This window comes from Squalius cephalus (genome assembly GCF_949319135.1).
Source record: "Squalius cephalus genome assembly, chromosome: 1".
Classification (NCBI taxonomy): Eukaryota; Metazoa; Chordata; class Actinopteri; order Cypriniformes; family Leuciscidae; genus Squalius; species Squalius cephalus.
The window spans coordinates 1,144,876-1,169,253 of NC_137122.1; the positions used below are offsets into that span (position 1 = coordinate 1,144,876).

The 24,378-nt window shown below is 40.8% G+C and overlaps 2 protein-coding genes across 2 annotated transcripts in view; both read left to right on the plus strand.

The window, feature by feature from the left end:
* The window catches only part of LOC307169640 (uncharacterized protein), a 48,268-nt gene extending 35,388 nt beyond the window's left edge, over positions 1 to 12,880 (plus strand). Inside the window, exon 3 of the mRNA XM_079890368.1 lies at positions 11,626 to 12,880. Within this exon, the coding sequence (XP_079746494.1) occupies positions 11,626 to 11,632 (7 nt within the window). The 3' untranslated portion in view covers positions 11,633 to 12,880. The remainder of the gene's footprint in view (positions 1 to 11,625) is intronic.
* Positions 12,881 to 23,361: 10,481 nt separating this feature from the next.
* The window catches only part of LOC307169688 (uncharacterized protein), a 32,531-nt gene continuing 31,514 nt past the window's right edge, over positions 23,362 to 24,378 (plus strand). Inside the window, exon 1 of the mRNA XM_079890436.1 lies at positions 23,362 to 23,446. The gene's annotated coding sequence lies outside the window, so the exon portion shown is untranslated. The remainder of the gene's footprint in view (positions 23,447 to 24,378) is intronic.

Sequence of the window (24,378 nt, forward strand, 5' to 3'; positions counted from 1 at the left end):
GTTACTTTGCCTGGACTATACTGCGAAGATCGCGAGTCAGCATCTTTCCAGCCGACACAGAAAAAAAAAAAAAAAATGGTTTATTAGTAAACAATTAAAATGTCTCCTGCTATATTTTACATATTCATAATCATTAATTTTGCCGGTTCGTTGTGACAGCTTTTAGGTGCTTTATTGGCAGCAGCGCCATCCTTACATCGCATCAGCACCGAAAACATAGAGATTCTTTTCTTTTGGGGGCATTTTGTTTGTGTTTCTCAGTTGTTTTTAGGCGCGATGTTAGAGGATGCTGCTAATAAAGTTGCTAGTAGGCCCACACATTGGATTCACGTTTATTATTATAGGCTAAAAAAAATACCCCAGTTTTTATGCCGTTCGTATAATTTTATTTTGTTGTATTTATCCGCCACACCTTGAAGGCCGGTCCGTGAAAATATTGTCTGATATTAAACCGATCTGTGGCGCAAAAAAGCTTGGGGACCGCTACAAGTGATATACATGTAGATTTTTTTCCTTTTTTGGAGCGAGCGGGGGGCGATTTGAGTGGAGCGCGAAGCAAACTGCGTTGAGCGCTGAGCGATAATGATTGTGAGGGTGTATACCTTCTGGATGAAATGGTTCTCTCTCACACACTCACATGATATAGAGCAGAGGTCTTCAACCCTGCTCCTGGAGGCCCACTGTCCTGCAGAGTTTTACTCCAACCCTAATCAAACACACCTGAACCAGCTAGTCAAACTCTTCAGGATCACTTGAAATCACAGACTGAATGTGGTTCAGGTGTGTTTGATTAGGGTTGGAGTAAAACTCTGCAGGACAGTGGGCCTCCAGGAGCAGGGTTGAAGACCTATGATATAGAGGACTGAATGAATATTTTGAATGCTTTTATTGGCATTTGTGTTGTTTCTGAATGCTTTTATTGGCATTTATGTTGTTTCTATTGTTGTGTGAGGGTGTATACCTTCTGGATGTAATGTCTCTCTCTCTCTCTCTCTCTCTCTCTCTCTCTCTCTCATTAAAAAATGTTTTTTTTTTTTTTTAGTAAAAAAGTCATAATCCATGTCTTATTCCAAATTAGGATGTTATGGTATAATCTGAATGGGAAAACCATCGAATTGTACTCAATGGCCTTTGTGCCCTGTCATATGGCCTTGGTGCCCCTAAAAAAAAAGAAAAGGTGGAGGCCAAATGGCCTTGCCCCTAAAATTACATAATTCCCACCCTGGTGATAAGTGATAAATTACACTGGATAAAATAGCTCTACTTGTCTTGTACAAATGGTGTACTTTTGCAGCAGGTAACGTTAACGTTAGGCTAGCAAAAATATGTTTATGTTAGCTATCTGCCTGACGGCAAATGCTGCTTGTAATGAACAGTTAGTGCAACTTTTTTTCCGAAAGGACGGAATATGGTTACATACTGTAATATGTTTTTTTTTTTTTTTTTATTAAACGTCGGTTATTTTAATACACATGCACATACAAATACAGTCTCAGCTTATACAGTAAGAAATAATGGGAAATATACAAACAAGTAAACAAATTAACATAATCGGGCTAGGGACTAAATATGCGCCATAAAATAGAGAGTCAAGAGAAATTATTAATGTAGCACCAAAAAGGTGTCCATAACAGCCAAAAATCATCTGACTTTTGATGTATATCATAGGTGAGTTTCTCAAGAGGAAATAATGTACATGCTTGAGACAACCACATTTTAAAAGATGGTACCTGAGGAGATGACCACAATAAAAGTATGCATTTCTTTGCCAGATAAACCAAAATTAGAAACAAGTGTTTGGTGTGGAAGTCCAACGCATTCTCTACTCCTCTATATAATAAATAAAATTCCAGAGAAAAACACAATTTTAACTTAAAAAGCCTTTGTAGAAAATTATGTACTTTCTTCCAAAAAGAAATGATTTTGTCGCAATACCAAAAACAGTGAAGGAATGTTCCTTTGCATTTTTTACAGTTAAAACAAAGATCAGAGGAGTTTTTGTAAATCTTTTTCAGACGTAAAGGTGTGAGATAGACTCTGTTAATGAATTTATAATTGAGTTCATGAATACCCAATGAAGTACATTTAGAGTACAAATTGTTACATATTTCAGACCAATCTGTATCTTCAATTTCGTGACCTAAATCTTTTTCCCACACATTCTTTAAACTCTCAAAAGAAGATGTACATGAGTAAGATAGAGCTTTGTATATTTTGGATATTAACCCCTTGGAAAAACTGCTCGTTACAATTTCCTCTATGGCAGCAAGTTCAAATCTCAATTTACCCTTATCAAACAAGGATTTTATGAAATGACGCAGCTGAAGGTATTTAAAAAAATTGGATTGCGGTATGTTATACTGGTTGGAAATTTCTTGGAAAGATTTTAGTGTACTGCCTGTAAAGAGGCACGATAACTTTAAAATCCCTAATTTAGACCAATCTGAAAAGCCAATATTTTGTAAAGATACAGGGAAATCAGGATTAAAAGCAATAGGCGAAAACAAAGTGATATTAGCTGGAATTTTAAAATACTTTTTTATGTCTCCCCAAGTCAAAAGAGTGTTTGAGATGATGAAATTTGTTGAAACACATTCAAGTTTTTTAATATTTATAATAAAAGGCAAGAATTTTATTGGGAGAGGAGCACAGGCTGTTGCCTCCATATTGAACCATTTAGAGTCAGTCCTTTCGCTGTACCAGCTAACCATATGTTTCACCTGTGCTGACCAAAAGTAAATGCGTAAATTTGGTAAAGCGACTCCTCCCATTTCTTTTGGTTTCATTAATTTATTAAGGTTAATTCTTGGCATTTTATGGTTCCATATAAATTTAGAAAAGTGCTTATTAATATCTTTAAAAAAAGTATTAGGTAAGTAACAAGGAAGCGATTGAAATAAATATAAAAATTTAGGGAGAATATTCATTCTAATCACATTAATCCTACCCAAAAAAGAAATAGGAAGTGTCCTCCAAATGTTAAGGTCTTTTTTGATAACTTCAAAAAGAGGGGCATAATTTTCTTTAAATAAATCCTTAAGTATTGGTGTAATAAATATGCCAAGATATTTAAAACCAACAGAAGTAATTTTAAAGGGTGAAAGGGATGAAAGATCAAGTAGATTAGGGATATGGAAAGAGAGTGCCATAGATTTTGACAGGTTAATTTTATATCCGGATAAAATACTATAATCTGAAATACATTTTAATATCGCTGGGATTGACCTATCTGCTTCAGAAATATACAGCAGCACATCGTCTGCATATAAAGAAATCCGATGTTCTTCGTCCCCTACAGTTATTCCACAAAGATGTTGGCATTGCCTTATAGATTCAGCTAGTGGCTCAATTACAAGGGCAAAGAGCAGGGGTGAGAGAGGACACCCCTGTCTTGTACCTCTTTCTATGTCAAAAGGTTTTGAGGTTAGGCCATTTGTAGTCACAGTAGCTAGAGGGCTAGCATAAAGCAGTTTTATCAGGTCAATGAATTTGGGACCTAGATTAAATCTCTTAAGGGTGGCAAACAGAAACTTCCATTCGACTCGGTCGAAGGCTTTTTCTGCGTCAAGGGAAATAATAAGGGATGGAGTTTTACGTGCTTGTATTGAATTTATAACATTTAAAAGTCGACGAATGTTGTCTGTGCCAAAACGTGATTTTATGAATCCTGTCTGGTCTGGCTTAATAACCTGTGGTAACACAGTTTCAAGTCTGCGAGCAAGTATTTTGGCAAGTATTTTGTAATCGGTATTCAGGAGACTTATTGGTCTGTAAGAGGCACAGTCTTGAAGATCTTTGTCTTTTTTAGGGATTAAACAAATAGATGCTGTTTTCCATGACTCAGGAGCTACTCCGCGATCTAATGCATTTTGGAGGGCGGGTATTAAAATAGGAGAAAGTTCTGGCCAGAATTTTTTATAAAATTCACAAGGGAACCCGTCCGGGCCTGGAGATTTATTTGACGGCATAGAATGGATTGCGCTAAGAACTTCTTCTGGTGACAAAGGTGAATCTAAAAATGTCCTATCTTTATCAGAAATAGTTGAAAGAGGAATTCTATCTAAGAATTCAGTAATGTCAGATTGCCCCGCAGTAACTTGTGATTTATATAATGTTTCGTAAAAGTTTCTAAATAATTTGTTAATTGAGGCGGCATCATATGTAATTGACGCATCTGGAGTCTTCATTGATTTAATTGTTCTCTCATTCTGTGTTTTTTTAATTAGATGGGCCAATAATCTATTAGGTTTATTTGCGTATTCATGGTACGTTTGTTTTGAAAAAAAAATAAGTTTTTTAATGTGGTTTGTGTGGTCCAGATTAAGTTCCGCTCTGGCTCGACATAGTTGAGCCCAGTTTGCTTGAGTAGGGGCTGTACTATGTAAACATTCCAGTCTCTTTACTTCCTTTTCTAACTCCTGCCTTTTTCTAGACCAAATTCGTTTGTATGCAGAGGTATAAGATATGATATGGCCTCTAATTGTAGCTTTAGCAGCATCCCAAATAGTTGCCGATGATACTGGCGAATTTTCATTATCTGTCCAATAATTTTTTAGCCCTTCCCTAATTGAATCACAAAACAATAGTTCATTCAACATGGAAGAATTAAATCTCCAGACCCTTGTGGACCTGTGTACGTTTAGCGTCATGTCTATGTAGACTGGAGCATGATCGGACAAAACAATTGAGCCGATCTGGCATGCAGATACTGCATGAAGATATTGAATGGGGATCAAAATGTAATCTAATCTAGAATACGAGCCATGAGGATTAGAGTAAAAGGTGTATTCTTTACTTCCCCCATTAAATTCTCTCCAAACATCAGAGATTCCAGACTCGTTACAAAGTTCCTTGAGGACTAGGGATGCTCTAGGGTGGGTGAGTGTTTCTGAAGAGGATTTATCCATTTTTTGATCCATGACGCAGTTAAAGTCACCAGCACACAGTCCCAAGCCCTTGCGGTACTGATTAAACAAAAGTATAACTTTAGATATAAATTCAGGGGAATCCTCGTTTGGAGCGTAAACATTAAGTATAGTGATAGGTTGCCCATATACTGTGCCTGTAATTAACACATATCTTCCATCTGGGTCGTTAATCTGATGTTCTAGAATTAAAGGGAAATGCCTACTGATTAAAATAATTGTACCTCTCTTCCTGGTGTTTGCTTTACACGATGAGAAGAATACCTGTCCAACCCAATCCCGTTTTAATTTTAAGTGTTCTGAGTCAGATAAATGAGTCTCTTGTAGCATAGCAATAGTGGTTCTTTGTTTTTTCAGATAGGTTAGTATTTTTTTCCTCTTAATCACATGTCCCAGCCCTTTAACGTTCCATGTAATAACCTTGGTCGTATTGTACGTAGTCATGAAACAGAGAAAAGTAAAAACAAAAAAAGCTGTAAGTTCAAGACTGCATCAAACCTAAGACATATATAAAACCGACGAGAAAGATTTTTGTATTTTGGAACACGAAACATAACATATTGAACCCAAAACCCCCTCCCCCTGCCCTCCGGCCTCGTCCCCAAACGACGAGGCACACCCCGAGAGACAAAACTTAGGTTACTGTACCCGACCGGTACCGAGCATAAGGTAGTAACAGCCCATACCAAGTAGTAATACAGAGTTATACCCATAGGGGGCGCGCAAGTGCTACAGACCAGTTCCCTTCTCATAAACCCAATATCTGAGGATTCGACGTTTGACCAGCGATCGTTCCACAAAAAAAATAAAAAAATATAAATAAAATAAAATAATATATCTCTTTTCTTTCACAACGATTATAATATAAAAAAACAAAAAGAAGGAAAGAGAGAAGAAAAAATAAAAAGATAATAAAATTATCTATATCCTGGCCACGTATCCATTTTTCAAATAAATTGTCCTCAGATTATTGTTAAAAGTCAACACCATAAACAAAGTCTATAAAAGAACCAACAACTTTCAGTTTGATATACTTGTCTCTATTATACCCTTCTGGCATTACTTATCTTCCAATGTTTTCATAAACTCCATGACTTCGGCTGGGGAGGAAAACAGATGTATCCGAGTTCCGTGGAGGCAGCGAAGTTTGGCAGGATAGGCAAAGCCTCTGAACATGTCACAAGCAGACAGTTTTTTTCTGACATCGTCGAACTCCCGGCGTTTCTTTAGCACCTCGGCGGATACGTCTTGGAAAAATCGCAAATGAATCCCTTCATGGCTGATGTTCCGTTTTTTCCGCGCTGCTTGCAGTATCAACTCCTTGTCCACATAACGTAAGAAACGCACCAAAACACTTCGTGGAGCATGGTTTGCTCCCGGCACCGGGCCAAGAGACCTGTGAGCTCTTTCAATCTCAAAGCGTGTTTCAGGAGTAAGGTCCAGCCATTTCGGCAACATCCTTGTTAGATATTGCGCGATAGGGTCAGATCCTTCGGCTTTCTCAGGGAGGCCGACTATCCTCAGATTTTTCCGCCTGCCTCGGTTCTCCAAGTCGTCTATTTTGGCTCGAAGTAATGATAGTTCTTTGTCCCGAGACGTGATTCTTCTTTCCTGCGTTAGCATGCCATCTTCAGCGGCGGAAATTCTTGCTTCTGCCTCGGTTAGTCGTGACTCGTTCGACGCCACTCTGCCGGTTAAATTAGAGAGGGATTCCTGTATTGCGACAACTGATGTAGAAATATTGTCCAAGCGGCTGTCGATTGCACTCAGTCTGCCATCGATATTGCCCAGGCTGGCTCCCAACGAGCGAATTTCTGTCAGCATGGCGTCAGATTGATCTGACGAGGCCTCCTCCGCCTCAGCCTGTTTTTTCTTTGCAGCTCTGGAAGGCCGAGAGGGCGCGAAGAGCGGAAAATCTCGTGATTCTTTAATCTCGGACATTGATGCTTAATGTAAGAGCGATAGACTTCAAGTTTGCGTCGAATTAGCTGAAAGATAACTTAGAAAAAAAGGGAACTGGCTCGGAGCTAACAGATTATGCGGCCATCATCGGCGAGGTCCCTCTAGCGCCCCATATGTTTTTTTTTTTTTTTTTTTTTTTTTAACAGGATAAGGAAGATGCAGATCTGTTCCAGAATCACTGTTTATCGTATTTAATGACATTACATTGCTATAGCTTTGTAATAGGTTTTGATGAAAGTGGCATAGCATGCTATACTAACTATTCCACCGTTATAATCTATTTCCCAAATGGGGGTTAGGAAAACCACACAATAAATTCCGTGTATCAAACATTAGCTCGGGATGTTTTTAAGCATTGGTAGTTGTGAAAACCGCTGCATCCCTTCCCTTCTAATATCAAAATATGGAATTGCTAACATATCTTTTCGGTAACACTTTATAATAATCAAATCAAATCAAGTATATTTGTATAGCGCTTTTCACAATACAGATTGTATCAAAGCAGCTTCACAGTATTACATTAAAATAAAATAATACAACAAGGTTTGTTTCTAGTGGAATTTTTTATGATTGATAGAATAAAATTAAATATCCCCAAAATATCCCCAACTGAGCAAGCCAAAGGCAACAGTGGCAAGGAACCGAAAAAATCTCCATCAAGTGACCTAATGGTGTCCTAAAACTCCATCAGGTGACCTAATGGAGAAAAAAATAACCTTGGGAGAACCCAGGCTCAGTCGGGGGTAATAACCATCATTAATAGATGGTTAATTGTTAGTCTTTAATTTAATCTTTAGTTAATTGTCATTTAACTGTTAGCAAACAAGTCTTTTTACTTAATAAATACTTTGTAAGTTAATCCATCTATAAACATTATTTAACCAGAAAGTGGCAGAGGAACATGATTTTTTTTCATAGCTTATCTTAATGTGCTAGTGTCGGGATATAGGCTTCTGTAGTGACAGTTTATGCAAATATGACATTTATTTTGAAGTTACCAATGGATCTTGAACAGTTACTTCAAGGTTACTGCAAATGTTCAACATTTTATGCACAGTATATGCAACTGCAGTGTTTGCACTGTAAACATTTTTTATTTATATAAAGTGTGGGTGAACTATGGCTATGCTGCGGTGGTGGTGGGGGGGTGTATTGGGGGGGGCCTCCATGTCCATTTTGCTTGGGGCCCCCAAATTCCTTCAAACGGCCCTGTCTGTAGGCAAACGTCAGTGACTTGAATTTGATGCGAGCGGCAACTGGTAACCAGTGCAATTTTGTGAGGAGAGGAGTGACGTGTGCCCTTTTCGGCTCGTTAAAGACCACTCTAGCTGCGGCGTTCTGGATCAGTTGCAGAGGTTTGACGGAAGACCGGCCAGGAGAGCGTTACAATAGTCAAGTCTGGATAAAACAAGCGCTTGGACAAGGAGTTGAGTAGCATGTTCTGATAGGAAGGGCCTGAGCCTCCTAATGTTGTACAAGGCAAATCTACATGACCGGGCAGTTCTAGCAATGTGGTCTGTGAAGTTCAATTGATCCTCAATTACCACACCAAGGTTCCTGGCTGACCTAGATGGAGTTATGGATGACAAATCTAGCTGAATGCTGAGATGATGAAACTGATCAGGAAGAGTATTGATAAAGCAATCTTTAGTGGCAGAAGTGATAGGTCTCACGTATTTATAACACGGAGTCGGCTTTGCAGCCTTGGCTAAATGTAATTTACACAAGACTAGATAATGATCTGAGATGTCATCGCTCTGCTGCATATTTTCAACGGCATCAACATCTATTCCGTGTGATAATATTAGATCTAGAGTATGATTACGACGATGAGTAGGTCCTGACACGTGTTGTCTAACTCCAATTGAGTTTACAATGTCTTTAAATGCCAATCCCAATGCATCTTTTTCATTATCGATGTGTATATTAAAATCACCAACAATTAGTACTTTATCTGCAGCCAATACTAACTCTGATAGAAAGTCCGCAAATTCTTTGATAAAGTCTGTATGGTGCCCTGGTGGCCTGTATACAGTAGCCAGCACAAATCTCAAACGTGTTTTATCGTTTACACTACAGTGAGGAAAATAAGTATTTGAACACCCTGCTATTTTGCAAGTTCTCCCACTTGGAAATCATGGAGGAGTCTGAAATTGTCATCGTAGGTGCATGTCCACTGTGAGAGACATAATCTAAAAAAAAAAATCCAGAAATCACAATATATGATTTTTTAACTATTTATTTGTAAGATACAGCTGCAAGTAAGTATTTGAACACCTGTCTATCAGCTAGAATTCTGACCCTCAAAGACCTGTTAGTCTGCCTTTAAAATGTCCACCTCCACTCCATTTATTATCCTAAATTAGATGCACCTGTTTGAGGTCATTAACTGCATAAAGACACCTGTCCACCCCATACAATCAGTAAGAATCCAACTACCAACATGGCCAAGACCAAAGAGCTGTCCAAAGACACTAAAAACAAAATTGTACGCCTCCACAAGGCTGGAAAGGGCTACGGGGAAATTGCTAAGCAGCTTGGTGAAAAAAGGTCCACTGTTGGAGCAATCATTAGAAAATGGAAGAAGCTAAACATGACTGTCAATCTCCCTCGGACTGGGGCTCCATGCAAGATCTCACCTCGTGGGGTCTCAATGATCCTAAGAAAGGTGAGAAATCAGCCCAGAACTACACGGGAGGAGCTGGTCAATGACCTGAGAAGAGCTGGGACCACCGTTTCCAAGGTTACTGTTGGTAATACACTAAGACGTCATGGTTTGAAATCATGCATGGCACGGAAGGTTCCCCTGCTTAAACCAGCACATGTCAAGGCCCGTCTTAAGTTTGCCAAAGACCATTTGGATGATCCAGAGGAGTCATGGGAGAAAGTCATGTGGTCAGATGAGACCAAAATAGAACTTTTTGGGCATAATTCCACTAAACGTGTTTGGAGGAAGAAGAATGATGAGTACCATCCCAAGAACACCATCCCTACTGTGAAGCATGGGGGTGGTAGCATCATGCTTTGGGGGTGTTTTTCTGCACATGGGACAGGGCGACTGCACTGTATTAAGGAGAGGATGACCGGGGCCATGTATTGCGAGATTTTGGGGAACAACCTCCTTCCCTCAGTTAGAGCATTGAAGATGGGTCGAGGCTGGGTCTTCCAACATGACAATGACCCGAAGCACACAGCCAGGATAACCAAGGAGTGGCTCTGTAAGAAGCATATCAAGGTTCTGGCGTGGCCTAGCCAGTCTCCAGACCTAAACCCAATAGAGAATCTTTGGAGGGAGCTCAAACTCCGTGTTTCTCAGCGACAGCCCAGAAACCTGACTGATCTAGAGAAGATCTGTGTGGAGGAGTGGGCCAAAATCCCTCCTGCAGTGTGTGCAAACCTGGTGAAAAACTACAGGAAACGTTTGACCTCTGTAATTGCAAACAAAGGCTACTGTACCAAATATTAACATTGATTTTCTCAGGTGTTCAAATACTTATTTGCAGCTGTATCATACAAATAAATAGTTCAAAAATCATACATTGTGATTTCTGGATTTTTTTTTTAGATCATGTCTCTCACAGTGGACATGCACCTACGATGACAATTTCAGACCCCTCCATGATTTCTAAGTGGGAGAACTTGCAAAATAGCAGGGTGTTCAAATACTTATTTTCCTCACTGTATATATATTCCACACTGGAGAACAACCTTACAAGTGTTCACACTGTGACGAGATTCAGTCTGTCAGCAAATCTGAACAGACATGAGAGGATCCACACTGGAGAGAAACCGCACATGTGTGATCAGTGTGTAAAGAGTTTCTCTATTAAATGTCACCTAAAGCTACACATGAAGATCCATGCAGTGGAAAAACCACTTAAACACAGTCTGAGATCACGGTAAGTAGTTTATTTTCATGTGCTGAGCAACAAAGTCTCTTTGTTATATTATATAACAGAGTTCTAGGGGCTGTGAAACTACCATATGAGTTTAAAAACATTCAATCCACAGTCAACTACACAGCCTGCATAAAGTAGCCAGTAGCCAGCACAAATGTTAAACGTGATTAATCGTTTACACTAGATAGTGTTACATTTAGCAACAACACTTTAAAAGAATTATATTCAAAACTTGATTTCTTAGTGGTTTTGAAAATATTACTATAAATTACAGCAACTCCTCCCCCTTTGCGTTTCAGACGAGGCTCATGTTTATAACAGTAATCTTGCGGGGTGGACTCATTTAAAGTAATGTAATCGTTTGGTTTTAGCCAGGTCTCTGTCAAACACAGCACATCTAGGTTATTATATGAAATCATATCATTAACAATGAGTGCTTTTGAAGTAAGCGATCGAATATTCAGCAACCCAAGCTTTAGCATTTGTTCATTTGTACTATATCTGTTTATTATTTGTTGAACATCAATTACATTTTTAATTTTTTAACCTTAGATGGGTTTAGGAGCTTTTTGTATGTCCTAATTCGGGGATATGTCTCTATATGATGATACCTAGGTGAAAGAGGTTCTGTGTGATGGGATTTATCTGACCTTGGTGACGTGAGACAGCTATCAGACGGTCGGTTAAGCCAGTATTATGATTGCAAGTGACTTAAGATGTTTTTTTTTTCAGTTCATAATCAATTAGCATTCAGCTGCAACTTCTACAATCCAACATAACAATATTAAAGTTCTGAGCTTCATTTCACTAAGTTTTCTTTCTACCGCTGTGATTTTCAGGTGCTGAAGATGAACAAGATGATCAGGAGTGTCTAAGGATAATAAATATTGACATGTATGTTGTGTTGCGGAGTCACGAGGCTCGACCTGAGAGCGGCATTTCCTTCGCTTCACCTACACCTCAAACTCGACGTCAACGCAGAAAGGGTCACAATAAGAAGCCTGTAACTAAGCATGTCACTGACAAGCTTTCTGGTTTACTGAAACATATAACCATCTAAAAATATTGTTGTGAATAAAGAGTTTTCTGTCCATCTCTGTTTCTCTCAAGTCACACGAGAGAGCAGTAACAAGGGTCTTTGTCCACACATACAAAGGAACTGTTGTATCTTCAGAGGAAAAAGCCACTGACTGGACAGTCAGGCTTGTACCGAAACAGCAGGACTACACTAGCTGGGATCAGCATGTGTATATGTGATATTGAAATAAGCAGTCATGTGCCTTACAGTAAATATGATTCTTTCTTTCATCGTACTATAAAAGAAAAGACCAGGGGTCTCATTTATAAAACTGTGCGTAGGAACCTTACTAAAAGTGTACGTGCGCCCGAAAGCCAAAAATGGCGTACGCAAAAAAATATTGAGACTTATAAAACCGTTCGTACGCCAGAACCTGCGCAGAATTCCCTTTATAAATCCCAGTCAGCGGAAGATTGTGCGCACATGCGTCTCCTCCCCGAAATAACCATATATGGAGCTTACAAGGCCTAGTTTTACTATGCAGATCCTCATCTGCATATCATTTGCATATGATTATTCATCCACGTGATAACGTTTAACGGTACAAGACACATTAGGCAACATTAATAAAAATCAAGTAGTTGCCTATATCTTGCCTTGTTTTTGAATACATAAATCAAATAGTGTAAAATACATTTAGGAGAAAGTTGTTCTCAATCTTTTCCACTGGCCGAATTGTATTTTTAATTGATTTATATTTTTAATGGAAACAGATAGGTCTTGGGCATTATTTGCACGAAACTATTTTCTCAGACAATCTGGTATTATTATGATAAGCAATTATCTCTGTGGTTAAAACATTTAAACACAGCACGCCACAGTAAAAGTGTTCAAAAACACCGCATCCACAACAAATATTTCTATTCTATCTCTGGAACGCCAGCAGTTTTCGGATGCAAGAAGCTTTAAGCCTAGCTAATTTTACTCTGTTAGTTTAGTACTCTATTATAATCTGTAACAAGTATATCTTTCATTTTGATTCTTTTAATAAATATTGTTAAACATTTATTACAATCATTTGACTGGAACTTGGATTTTTGAGTACGTGTCACTTTCTTCCACTCGGATCAGGAAGGTCCTAATTGGAAGAAAACTACAAGAGGGTGAGCATTCTTTCTGCTATAAGAATTATAACTGTGAGATTTGATTGATTAATAAAGCCTAGCCAAAGAGGCAGCTTACGACAGGGTTATTGTATAGCAAACACGGTTGAAGAGTACCTAAACAGGCAGACTTATACTACTAAGGGGAGATTTATTATATTTATAATCCTTATTATCTTTATAATAAAATACGAATTTGTAGAGACTGATCGCCTAACTCTTAAAAGTACGACTAAAGGATAGGCTCTTTAGTTACCGCGGGATTATTTCTATGTCCTGGATAGGATGTAAGATAATTTGGAACGGTATTAATCGTATCAACTTTTACAATGTCCATGTTGTCACCTGGACCTCATGTGTTCATCATTGTGTTGAGTTTGGGAAGATTTACAGGAGAGGAGATGGACACAGTAGATCTGATAAAGAAGATCTGTAGTCCAAGAGCTGCTCAGTTCAGCAACAAAAGAGTGAGAGAGAACAAATGAAGAAGATGATGGCAGATCTTCAAAGAGAGAAAACAACATGGTATGAAATGTAATTATACAGGATTCGGGAGAAATATGATGCCAGAACTAAAACAGAGGAAATGTATAAGGAGCAGATTTGGGCTCTCAGGGATAAGCTGGAGGAAGAACATGATGGATAGGAGTTACTGCAAGAACAGTGTGAAATCCTTCAAGATGAACTAGAGAAGAGATCGCTGTAATCTCCTGTGATCAGACTTCCAAATAACTACTACTGCTTCACATTACTGTTCTACTGACCTACCTGCTGATTAGTCCCTGTAAGCTGCTGTAAAGCCTTAAATCTAGCCTTTGGTTGATGGACTCTTTAGTCAAGTCAAGTCGTCTTCATTTATACAGTATAGCGCTTTTAACAATGTAGATTGTTTCAAAGCAGCTTTACAGAGATAAACGTATAATTTAAGGTAAGATTGTTTTGGCTTTATAGTGGTTCTTTAATAAAGTTATTTTCCAGCTAAAGTTAGTTTTGATTGATTCGCTTCCATCACAACGATCATTTGTTATTAAATTAGGGGCCGCTAAGACGACACCATTCTCTCTACACAGACTTTAAACGCGATCCTGTGAGAAACGCTGATGGCATTAAGTAACTCGCCGTCCATTTGTGATGACCAGAAGCGCCGTGAACTGCGGATAGCAACATACGTTGCTTGCCACACATCCGTTAATACCGTGGACGACTTATCAGACATACTGAAGGATGAGATCGGAGCATTCCAGATGCACTGGACCAAATGTACGGCTGTCATTAAGTCAGTTCTTGTGCCATATTTTAGAGAACAACTTTGACAGGACATTGGTGACTCGCCTTACTCTCTTTACTTGGACGAAACAACCGACATTACCGTAAACAAGTTACTTTGCATATGTGTAAAATATCGTTCTAAGACACTCAATCGGTTTGTGAGCACTTACCTGGGACTTGTCGAACTTTTGGACGCTGATGCTAATGGGATTGTGGATGCTATCATCAGCTTTCTGCAACCTAACGTGCTGGATGTAGCGAACATGGTTGGCATAGCAACAGATGGAGCAAGCGTAATGGTGGGGAGACGTCATTCCGTGTATATGCTGCTCAAACAGAAACAGCCTAACTTACAACTAATTAAATGTGTATGCCATTCCCTGGATATTGTAGCTCACAAGGCAATGCAGCAGCTCCCTAGCAATATTGACTTCATGATCAGGGAGACTTACAACTGGTTTGCACATTCATCTAAGCGTCAGAATGACTACCGAACTCTTTATGAGATGGTTAACAGTGGAGGATGTCCTTAGAAAATGCTTTCTCCAAGTTCTACCCGCTGGTTAGTGACAGCAGATTGCATTGACAGAATCCTTGATCAAGAAGATGCACTTACTTTACATTTCAGTGTAGCAGCAAGCTCTGAACACTGCTATGCAGCGTGGCTTCTGAGTGAAATGTACAAAGACAAGACCAACAGCATTTACCTGCATTTTCTCCGTCCTTTACTGCTGGAAATCAAAGCTGTCAACAAGTGTTTTCAGTTAGAGACCGCTGATAGCCTTTTAGTTTTCCGGGACCTCAACCGGCTGTACATGTCAACACTGAGACGTATAATCAAGCCGAGCGTTTTACGTATGAATAACGAACAACAACTCATGAACTTAGACCTAAAATCTTCCAGTATATACCTCTCACCTAAAGATGCTGACCTGGGGACCACATTCAGTCAGAAGTTGGAGGCGAGCGCTCTGTCACCTGAGAAAAAGCAGGTGGTCTTTTAAAAGAACTCCTGGCCCAGTATCAAATGTTGCCTCAGCAGGGTTCTCACCTAATTTAACCATTGATTATTGCAACCTAATTTAACCATTGTTTTGGTTAGAGGTAGACTCTTTTCAAGATGCTGCAGGAAACCACTGCTTTCATGATTTAGCACTAGGTGCAATTAAAATCCTCACTCTCCCCATATCCAACGCTCCGGTTGAAAGAGCATTTTCGCAAGTCACGCTGCTCAAAGATGACACTAGAAATAGAATGGGATTGCCGCTCCTTTCTGGTTTAATGGATGTGCGCTCAGAGCTGGCACGGAATGGATGGACATCGGCTACCTTCCGTCCTCCTCCCCAACAGTTGTTGGGGAAGTTTGACGCATCCATGTACTAGACAGCTCAGCCAGACTGTAAATAGTTCTAAAACGTTGCATTCAGATGTTCAGCTGTGTTCTTCAGCATCCTGTCAAGTTACAACCGACAGCCTGTTACTGTTCTGCATTTAAAGGTAAGATATCTCGCTCTCTCTTTCACACACACACATTCACCCGTTTATCAGGAGTAAAATGTAGTAGTACTAATAATAATAATTAAAATATATAATATAATTTAAATACATATATAATTTATTAAATATAACAAAATAAACTGGGTATTTAAATTATCGCAAAACATTTTAAATCTACACCGTGAAAGTGCATTGTGTGTGTGGTCGAAGAGCATAGATGTGAACTGGTTTTGTCATTAGGTTGTGTTGTGTATCAAATAGCACGATGCTGACAGACAAATCACACGACTCGAACCGTGCAGCTGTTTAACTTGCGTCTGAACTAGAACTGAGCTCGTTCCAAACCATTATTATTGTCACCACCAGGGGGCAGGCTTTAACATAAAAACTATGATACCCACCCACATATATATTGCAGGTTGTGTTGTCATTTTGTTATTGTGGTTAACTGTTGCTGCTGGTGTTTGTCGTTTGTAGCTATGGTACAGTAATCGTGGCACTTAAAATAACTAAATATTGATCAAATATTTTGGGCTGTTTTGTGTGCGTTTGGGCGGGTTTTGGACAGGTTTTGGGCTGGAAACTATCAGCTCTATCTGGCAACACTGCCTGCAGTTACCTCTACTTGCGGTGGGTGAGTCGGTGCTGTGTTTGCTCCAGACTAAAAGTAAAAAATATGTAATTTCATATAAGATGTTTGACACTGTATGCAAGGATTGCTCGCAGTGGACAGCCTACTGATTGATTTATAGAGCATGTTTTCTGTTTATATTTTTGAGTATTTTGATCGTTTCATGTCTGTTTGTATGCATTATACGATCTTTCTATCTGCGTCATTCTCCATGTGCTTTTTCTAATGAGGTGAGAAACGTATTTTGATTAGGTGACTTTGACTTCTGGGGTCTAAGGTGTTTTTGGGGTCCTTGAGATGTTCTGACATGCTCTGACATTTGTGCTTTTTTCAGTTGCTTATAAACATATTAATGGAAAAAAAAATTACACACTATTTAGCACAAACAGGGCTACCATAATATATGAGCAACAAGAATGTACATGTTTGCATTTTTGAGAGAATAATGTTTATGCATGGTTATTGAAAAAACTAAAAACTAAAGTTTCTGAAATAAGGCCACAAAACACATTCTAAATATATGTCAATAAGACTTTTGACTAATGGATGTCGCCTAGTGTTTTTTCTTCAAAATGATGTGAAAATCACCCTGTCTAATCATTCACTTAACACAATACATTGATTTAAATTTTGCAAAGCACTTTCTGTTTGGAAAGGCAATATGCGGAGTGGGCGTCAATGATCCAATGACACCATCATGTATATTTAGTGGTTCGAACCTGTGGAGACAATGGGGCCCGCATACTTAATGAGCCATTCATTATGAGCCACAAGAATGCAAGAGCAACAGTTGGAAGCATCTCAATTCTTTTTTATTTTCCCACAAATTGTGCTTGCAAATTGGCCTATAATATCCAAGGAAAACATGTCTAGTAATTGTGCAGTTAATTCTCATACTGTATTTTCAGTTTTGGAATATTTATCCTCTCCCCAAATTTGTCACTAATAAAACACAATAAAAATGATTTAAAGAAAAGGCTTATATTTACCTTTTAAAATTTGTTTACATCTACCTTGTAAATATATTTTTTTATTAAAAAGGTTACAATTACAACAACAATTCAAGTGTAATCTTTCTTTGTAAAAACTAAAGTATACATTTTATCATACATATTTCAAAGTTAAGGATTTGATTACTTGATTATTTGAGGTGGCAGATCCAAAACTAATCAACAAAATGTTGTCTTTCATATGTCTGTAATGGTCTTTCGTTTTTATTATAAGAAATATAAATGTTAATTTGCAGTTTAATACGTTGCTTATACAAATACATTTTATTTCAACATATTTCAGTCGATTTTTACTCAGTATAGCAATACAGTTTGCTAAAACCGAAACATTCATTCACACACAGAAACGCCTGACTGTAACGTTGTTTTTATGAAATATTAGGGCATATAAATGTTCATTTGCAGTTTAATACGTTGCTTATACAAATAGCCTACATTTTATTTCAACATTTCAACATTTCACATTGGTGTGTCACTTGACCCTCTCAATGGCTGCTGGATTATGGCCACTAAGCGGGTAAGGACCTCCCTCCAGCGCCTCTTCTCAAACTCCAGAAGTGACATTTCCTGCATGTCTACTGTTTCCCCCTTTTCCAGACGCATCTCTAACTCCTTCCATGCTGCCAGATGTTTGATGTGTTCAGGTGAGTTCTCGTGGGTGTTTAAAGGGGATGGTGCATTTAATCCACTTCTGATTAAGTTGTACTCTTTTACTGAAAAACAATTTACAGCAAAAGCGGAAGAGTGCATTACTTTTAAGTGAATTAACCAGCTTCTCCTAATTGGCTCACCATTTACCAAAGTCCTGTAAAAGTAGTGTTGGTGACAAGATCTACCATCTTCTACTCTGGGAAAGATTTTGGTTGCATTGGACATAGATATCATATAATAAAGGCTAGATGGCCAATGGTTAAACATTAAAAATTAGGGTCGCAATGGCATTTCAAAAGGTCGCATATGCGACCATTTTGGTCGCAGTGTAGTTCCCTGCCATTGGACCTCTGTTTACTAAATCAGATCTCATTGCACCTGAGAAGACAAAAGGCCAGTTTGCTGGGTCAAGAGGTGGAGCGTGCTGGACTTTAGCTGGAACAGAAGGGGCCTCAGTTGGAGGAGTCTCTTTTGCTTGATGGGATTCTGAAGACTGAGGTTTTGCCTCAGGAGGATCAGCAGATGACCCTTAAATATTAAATATACATTAACAGAAATGAATGGACAGTGTAAAGGCTGATTTCAATAAAGTAGGCACAATGTTGTGTTGTACAATATAAATTAATACAACCAGTGTTTTATATCAGAGTGCAAACTAAAATAACCTAATCCTACAGAATCATTCTGATGTTGAGTCTGTGACTGTCAATGCCAGTGCCGGCCCGTGGGGTTGTGGGGCCCTAGGCAAGATCATGAAGATCGGCCCCACCGGAGTAAAACACTGTCATTACAATGTTATGAAGGAAGAGAAAGCACATTTCAATATTTAATTTTATTAATGTGTATTGAGTGTAGCATTCAACATACATAAGAAAAAACATTTTCATGAATTTAAACAAACAAGAGTGCAAGTGAGCTTGAAAAATGAAACTAAATATATATATACATAAAACACAAATAATATAAATAAATTGTACATAACTAAATCAAATAAAAAATAAATAAATTCTATAATAAAATATATGGCTACAGATTTAGATTTTTACTTTGCGTGACTTCAAAGTCGTCAATCACCTCATCATATGACACAGTCTCTCATGTTTGGTGGTTGACACTCAGAATAGCAAGTCCTGATAAGCACTCCTGGGCCATTGTGGATCTCAGGTGTGTGTGGATTAGTTTGAGACTTTAAAAGACTTTTTAAAGCAAATAAGTGACTCTAAAAAATCTAACACCCAGCAGTGTGTAATTTCTGTGCATCTTTTGAATACAACATTCAAATTACTAGACAAAAAATCATATCCTGAGAAAAGTGGATTTTGAGAGGTATAGCGCCATAGACCTCCATTCATTCTGCACTCGTCCTGTGAGCGCCCTCATGTGGAGCCAGAGTGGAACTGCACTCGTCCTGTGAGCGCCCTCATGTGGAGCCAGAGTGGAGCTGCACTCGTCGTGTGAGCGCCCTCATGTGGAGCCAGAGCGGAGCTGCACTCGTCGTGTGAGCGCCCTCATGTGGAGCCAGAGTGGAACTGCACTCGTCGTGTGAGCGCCCTCATGTGGAGCCAGAGCGGAGCTGCACTCGTCGTGTGAGCGCCCTCATGTGGAGCCAGAGTGGAACTGCACTCGTCGTGTGAGCGCCCTCATGTGGAGCCAGAGTGGAACTGCACTCGTCGTGTGAGCACCCTCATGTGGAGCCAGAGTGGAACTGCACTCGTCGTGTGAGCACCCTCATGTGGAGCCAGAGCGGAGCTGCACTCGTCGTGTGAGCGCCCTCATGTGGAGCCAGAGCGGAGCTGCACTCGTCGTGTGAGCGCCCTCATGTGGAGCCAGAGCGGAACTGCACTCGTCCTGTGAGCGCCCTCATGTGGAGCCAGAGTGGAACTGCACTCGTCGTGTGAGCGCCCTCATGTGGAGCCAGAGTGGAACTGCACTCGTCCTGTGAGCGCCCTCATGTGGAGCCAGAGTGGAACTGCACTCGTCGTGTGAGCGCCCTCATGTGGAGCCAGAGTGGAACTGCACTCGTCGTGTGAGCACCCTCATGTGGAGCCAGAGCGGAGCTGCACTCGTCGTGTGAGCGCCCTCATGTGGAGCCAGAGCGGAGCTGCACTCGTCGTGTGAGCGCCCTCATGTGGAGCCAGAGTGGAGCTGGTGGAGTCAGAGTGGAACTGCACTCGTCGTGTGAGCACCCTCATGTGGAGCCAGAGCGGAGCTGCACTCGTCGTGTGAGCGCCCTCATGTGGAGCCAGAGCGGAGCTGCACTCGTCCTGTGAGCGCCCTCATGTGGAGCCAGAGTGGAGCTGGTGGAGTCAGAGTGGAACTGCACTCGTCCTGTGAGCGCCCTCATGTGGAGCCAGAGTGGAACTGCACTCGTCCTGTGAGCGCCCTCATGTGGAGCCAGAGTGGAACTGCACTCGTCCTGTGAGCGCCCTCATGTGGAGCCAGAGTGGAGCTGGTGGAGTCAGAGTGGAACTGCACTCGTCCTGTGAGCGTCCTCATGTGGAGCCAGAGTGGAACTGCACCCGTCCTGTGAGCGCCCTCATGTGGAGCCAGAGTGGAGCTGCACTCGTCCTGTGAGCGCCCTCATGTGGAGCCAGAGTGGAGCTGGTGGAGTCAGAGTGGAACTGCACTCGTCCTGTGAGCGCCCTCATGTGGAGCCAGAGTGGAACTGCACTCGTCCTGTGAGCGCCCTCATGTGGAGCCAGAGCGGAACTGCACTCGTCCTGTGAGCGCCCTCATGTGGAGCCAGAGCGGAACTGCACTCGTCCTGTGAGCGCCCTCATGTGGAGCCAGAGCGGAACTGCACTCGTCCTGTGAGCGCCCTCATGTGGAGCCAGAGTGGAACTGCACTCGTCCTGTGAGCGCCCTCATGTGGAGCCAGAGTGGAGCTGGTGGAGTCAGAGTGGAACTGCACTCGTCCTGTGAGCGCCCTCATGTGGAGCCAGAGTGGAACTGCACTCGTCCTGTGAGCGCCCTCATGTGGAGCCAGAGCGGAACTGCACTCGTCCTGTGAGCGCCCTCATGTGGAGCCAGAGCGGAACTGCACTCGTCCTGTGAGCGCCCTCATGTGGAGCCAGAGCGGAACTGCACTCGTCCTGTGAGCGCCCTCATGTGGAGCCAGAGCGGAACTGCACTCGTCCTGTGAGCGCCCTCATGTGGAGCCAGAGTGGAACTGCACTCGTCCTGTGAACGCCCTCATGTGGAGCCAGAGCGGAACTGCACTCGTCCTGTGAGCGCCCTCATGTGGAGCCAGAGCGGAACTGCACTCGTCCTGTGAGCGCCCTCATGTGGAGCCAGAGCGGAACTGCACTCGTCCTGTGAACGCCCTCATGTGGAGCCAGAGTGGAACTGCACTCGTCCTGTGAGCGCCCTCATGTGGAGCCAGAGTGGAGCTGCACTCGTCCTGTGAGCGCCCTCATGTGGAGCCAGAGTGGAACTGCACTCGTCCTGTGAGCGCCCTCATGTGGAGCCAGAGTGGAACTGCACTCGTCCTGTGAGCGCCCTCATGTGGAGCCAGAGTGGAACTGCACTCGTCCTGTGAGCGCCCTCATGTGGAGCCAGAGTGGAACTGCACTCGTCCTGTGAGCGCCCTCATGTGGAGTCAGAGTGGAACTGCACTCGTCCTGTGAGCGCCCTCATGTGGAGCCAGAGTGGAACTGCACTCGTCCTGTGAGCGCCCTCATGTGGAGCCAGAGTGGAACTGCACTCTTCCTGTGATCGCCCTCATGTGGAGCCAGAGTGGAACTGCAACCAGTTCAGAAGCCGGAAGTGTACTGAGAGTGGAACTTCTCCTCTCTGTGAAGCCTCACTTTCTGTCCAATCACGTGCGCGTTTTGCTTTGGGTGTCAGATAGGGTGTTGGTGTTTGGGGTTAGGGTGGGCCTAGGGGAGAGGGGATAGGGTGTTATGGTGCCTTCACGTGCTATGGTAATTATGGTAAATACCAAAAGCCGACATGGAAAATGCACATGAACACCCCCTCATGTGGTATTTTCCACTGGGCAACTCGTAGAATATTTTGATGCACGAGTTGCCGAGATGAGATAACCTTTGACCTTTTCAAAATGGTGGAGAGCAACGCAAGAGTCGTGAATACTGTTAGCGGATAGTTTTTGTAGCCTATACAATGTTGTGTCATTAACGATTGTAATATAATGCGTTAACACTCAATTTTCAACTTCGCCGCAATTTCCTTGGTTCATATTTAATCATTTTATGTCATGTTTTATTTTTTTAATTATTAATTATGTTTTAATCATCAGAAAGCACCACATTTACGTTTTTTATTTTTTGTTTTTGTTTTTTTTGTAAAGATAAAAAAGATACTCTACTGACACAGACCTTGCGGGTACTACATTACGACAACAAAAGCACTTGAACACAACACACTGGTAAATACCAGTTCACAAGTGGAAAATATCATCTTTTCCATAGCACGTGAAGGCAGCATTAGTGTTTGGTGAAGGGTTTGTATTTAGAGCAATGGCAACAGCCAAAACAAAGGAAAACTTCCCCTATCTGGGAATATTTTGAGCATATAGCTTCCAATGTATGTATGCATTTCTAAAAAAGAAGAAGAAAAAATAAAAATATATTTATTTATTAATTAATTTATTATTAATTTATTTTTTATTATTTTATTTTATAATTGTTGACTGTTGATGTGTCTTATATTCAGTCAATGTACATGTACATTCATTTTTCTCCTCACACTTCTGGGGTGGAAACCTTTGTCTTCTGTTGGACAGTGCTGTAGACCAGCACAAACAAAGCTCAAACACGCACTGTGTGTGTGTGTGTGTGTGTGTGTGTGTGTAGAGTGAGAGAGTGAGTAGGCCTACGTTAGATCTTATTGAATCATATAAGCTCATTTTATATTTTACTGTTACACTTTAATGGGTAAAATAATTTATTTAATGGACAAATCAAACACAAACGTGTAAGGCTTTTATTTGTTCACATAACACTGAGAGTGTGTTGTGGTTGCTTCATCTGCCCTAACACAGGCTTCTGGCTGCTTTATTTTAAATAAGCACCAGGTGGCGCTGTTCTCCACACTCTCGAAACTTTGAGTCTTTCCCGGAACAGTCAGGGGAAAGCCTCAGTGATTCACGAGGCTTCATTTCCCCATCCCTACCACCATACGTCCCCTTTTCCCGGACATGTCCTCTTTTTGGACCTTAAAAAATGATCGCCCAAAAAGCCCGGGATTCAGCTTTTGCTTTATATAGTCGCCGTTCATTCATTGTGTGCGTTTGTGCATTGCTTTAGGTCCCGCCTTCTCGCACGCCACCATTGGTCGGTCGGTCATGTACGTAACGCCGCGGGAACTTTGGAATGCGGAAGTGACGCGTGTCGCGGAGCAAACACCGACAGCTCCAGCACTGAACTCCATTCATTTCCAGTTTTTCGGAAGCAAGCGCTGGTAAGTTGATGAAATTACTGTGTTTTTCACTTTTAAACACTTCAGTCGTCCTCTCGTGAATCTAGGCAGTAGTTGTATTTTATGTAGCCAGCTTTAGTTAGTGTTTATTGGAAGAGAATAGTTAACTGCAGCTAGCTTAGTGACCAGCACTTCTCTAATGTTCGCTACCAGTCAGAAATGTGTAAATTAAACCCTGAGGTCATAGTTAAATAATGTGATGTTGCACTTCATGGTTTTTCTGTCAGCCCTGTTTACATGCATGAGGTGGTCAGAATATTAGAAATACATCTGGATATATAAAGCACATAAGTACAGCAGCAGCACCCCCACAAACAATGAGACATTATAGAAATGTTTTGTTTTTGTGTTCTCATTTAAAGGTACAATATATAAGAAAAAATCCCCAAAATCACTATATTTCCTGCAGTTGTGTACTTACAATATCCCAAAAGAGAAATTCCAATTTCAAATAATGGCCCGTCCCGGATTCAAGATTTCAAATAAACACTTCTTGATGAATGAAATAGAACAAAATATAATATGCTTTACAAATTAAAAATACAAACACACACACACACACACAAAAACAGTTTGACCATTTAATACCGAAAACGTGTATATTTTCTGAGACGATTATCATACCATGAAAATCTCATACCGTTACACCCCTATAGTTAATACCAGCCCTAAAGAACAATTACAGTGCTTTAAAGGGACAGTTCACCCACAAATGAAAATTCTGTCATCATTTACTCACCCTCAAGTTGTTTCAAACCTGTAAGAATTTCTTTTTTCCAAAACAGTTGATGGACCACATTGACTTCCATAGTATTTTTTTTCCTACTATGCAAGTCAATGGGGTCCATCAACTGTTTGGAAAAAAGAAATTCTTACAGGTTTGAAACAACTTGAGGGTGAGTAGCCTAAATGAT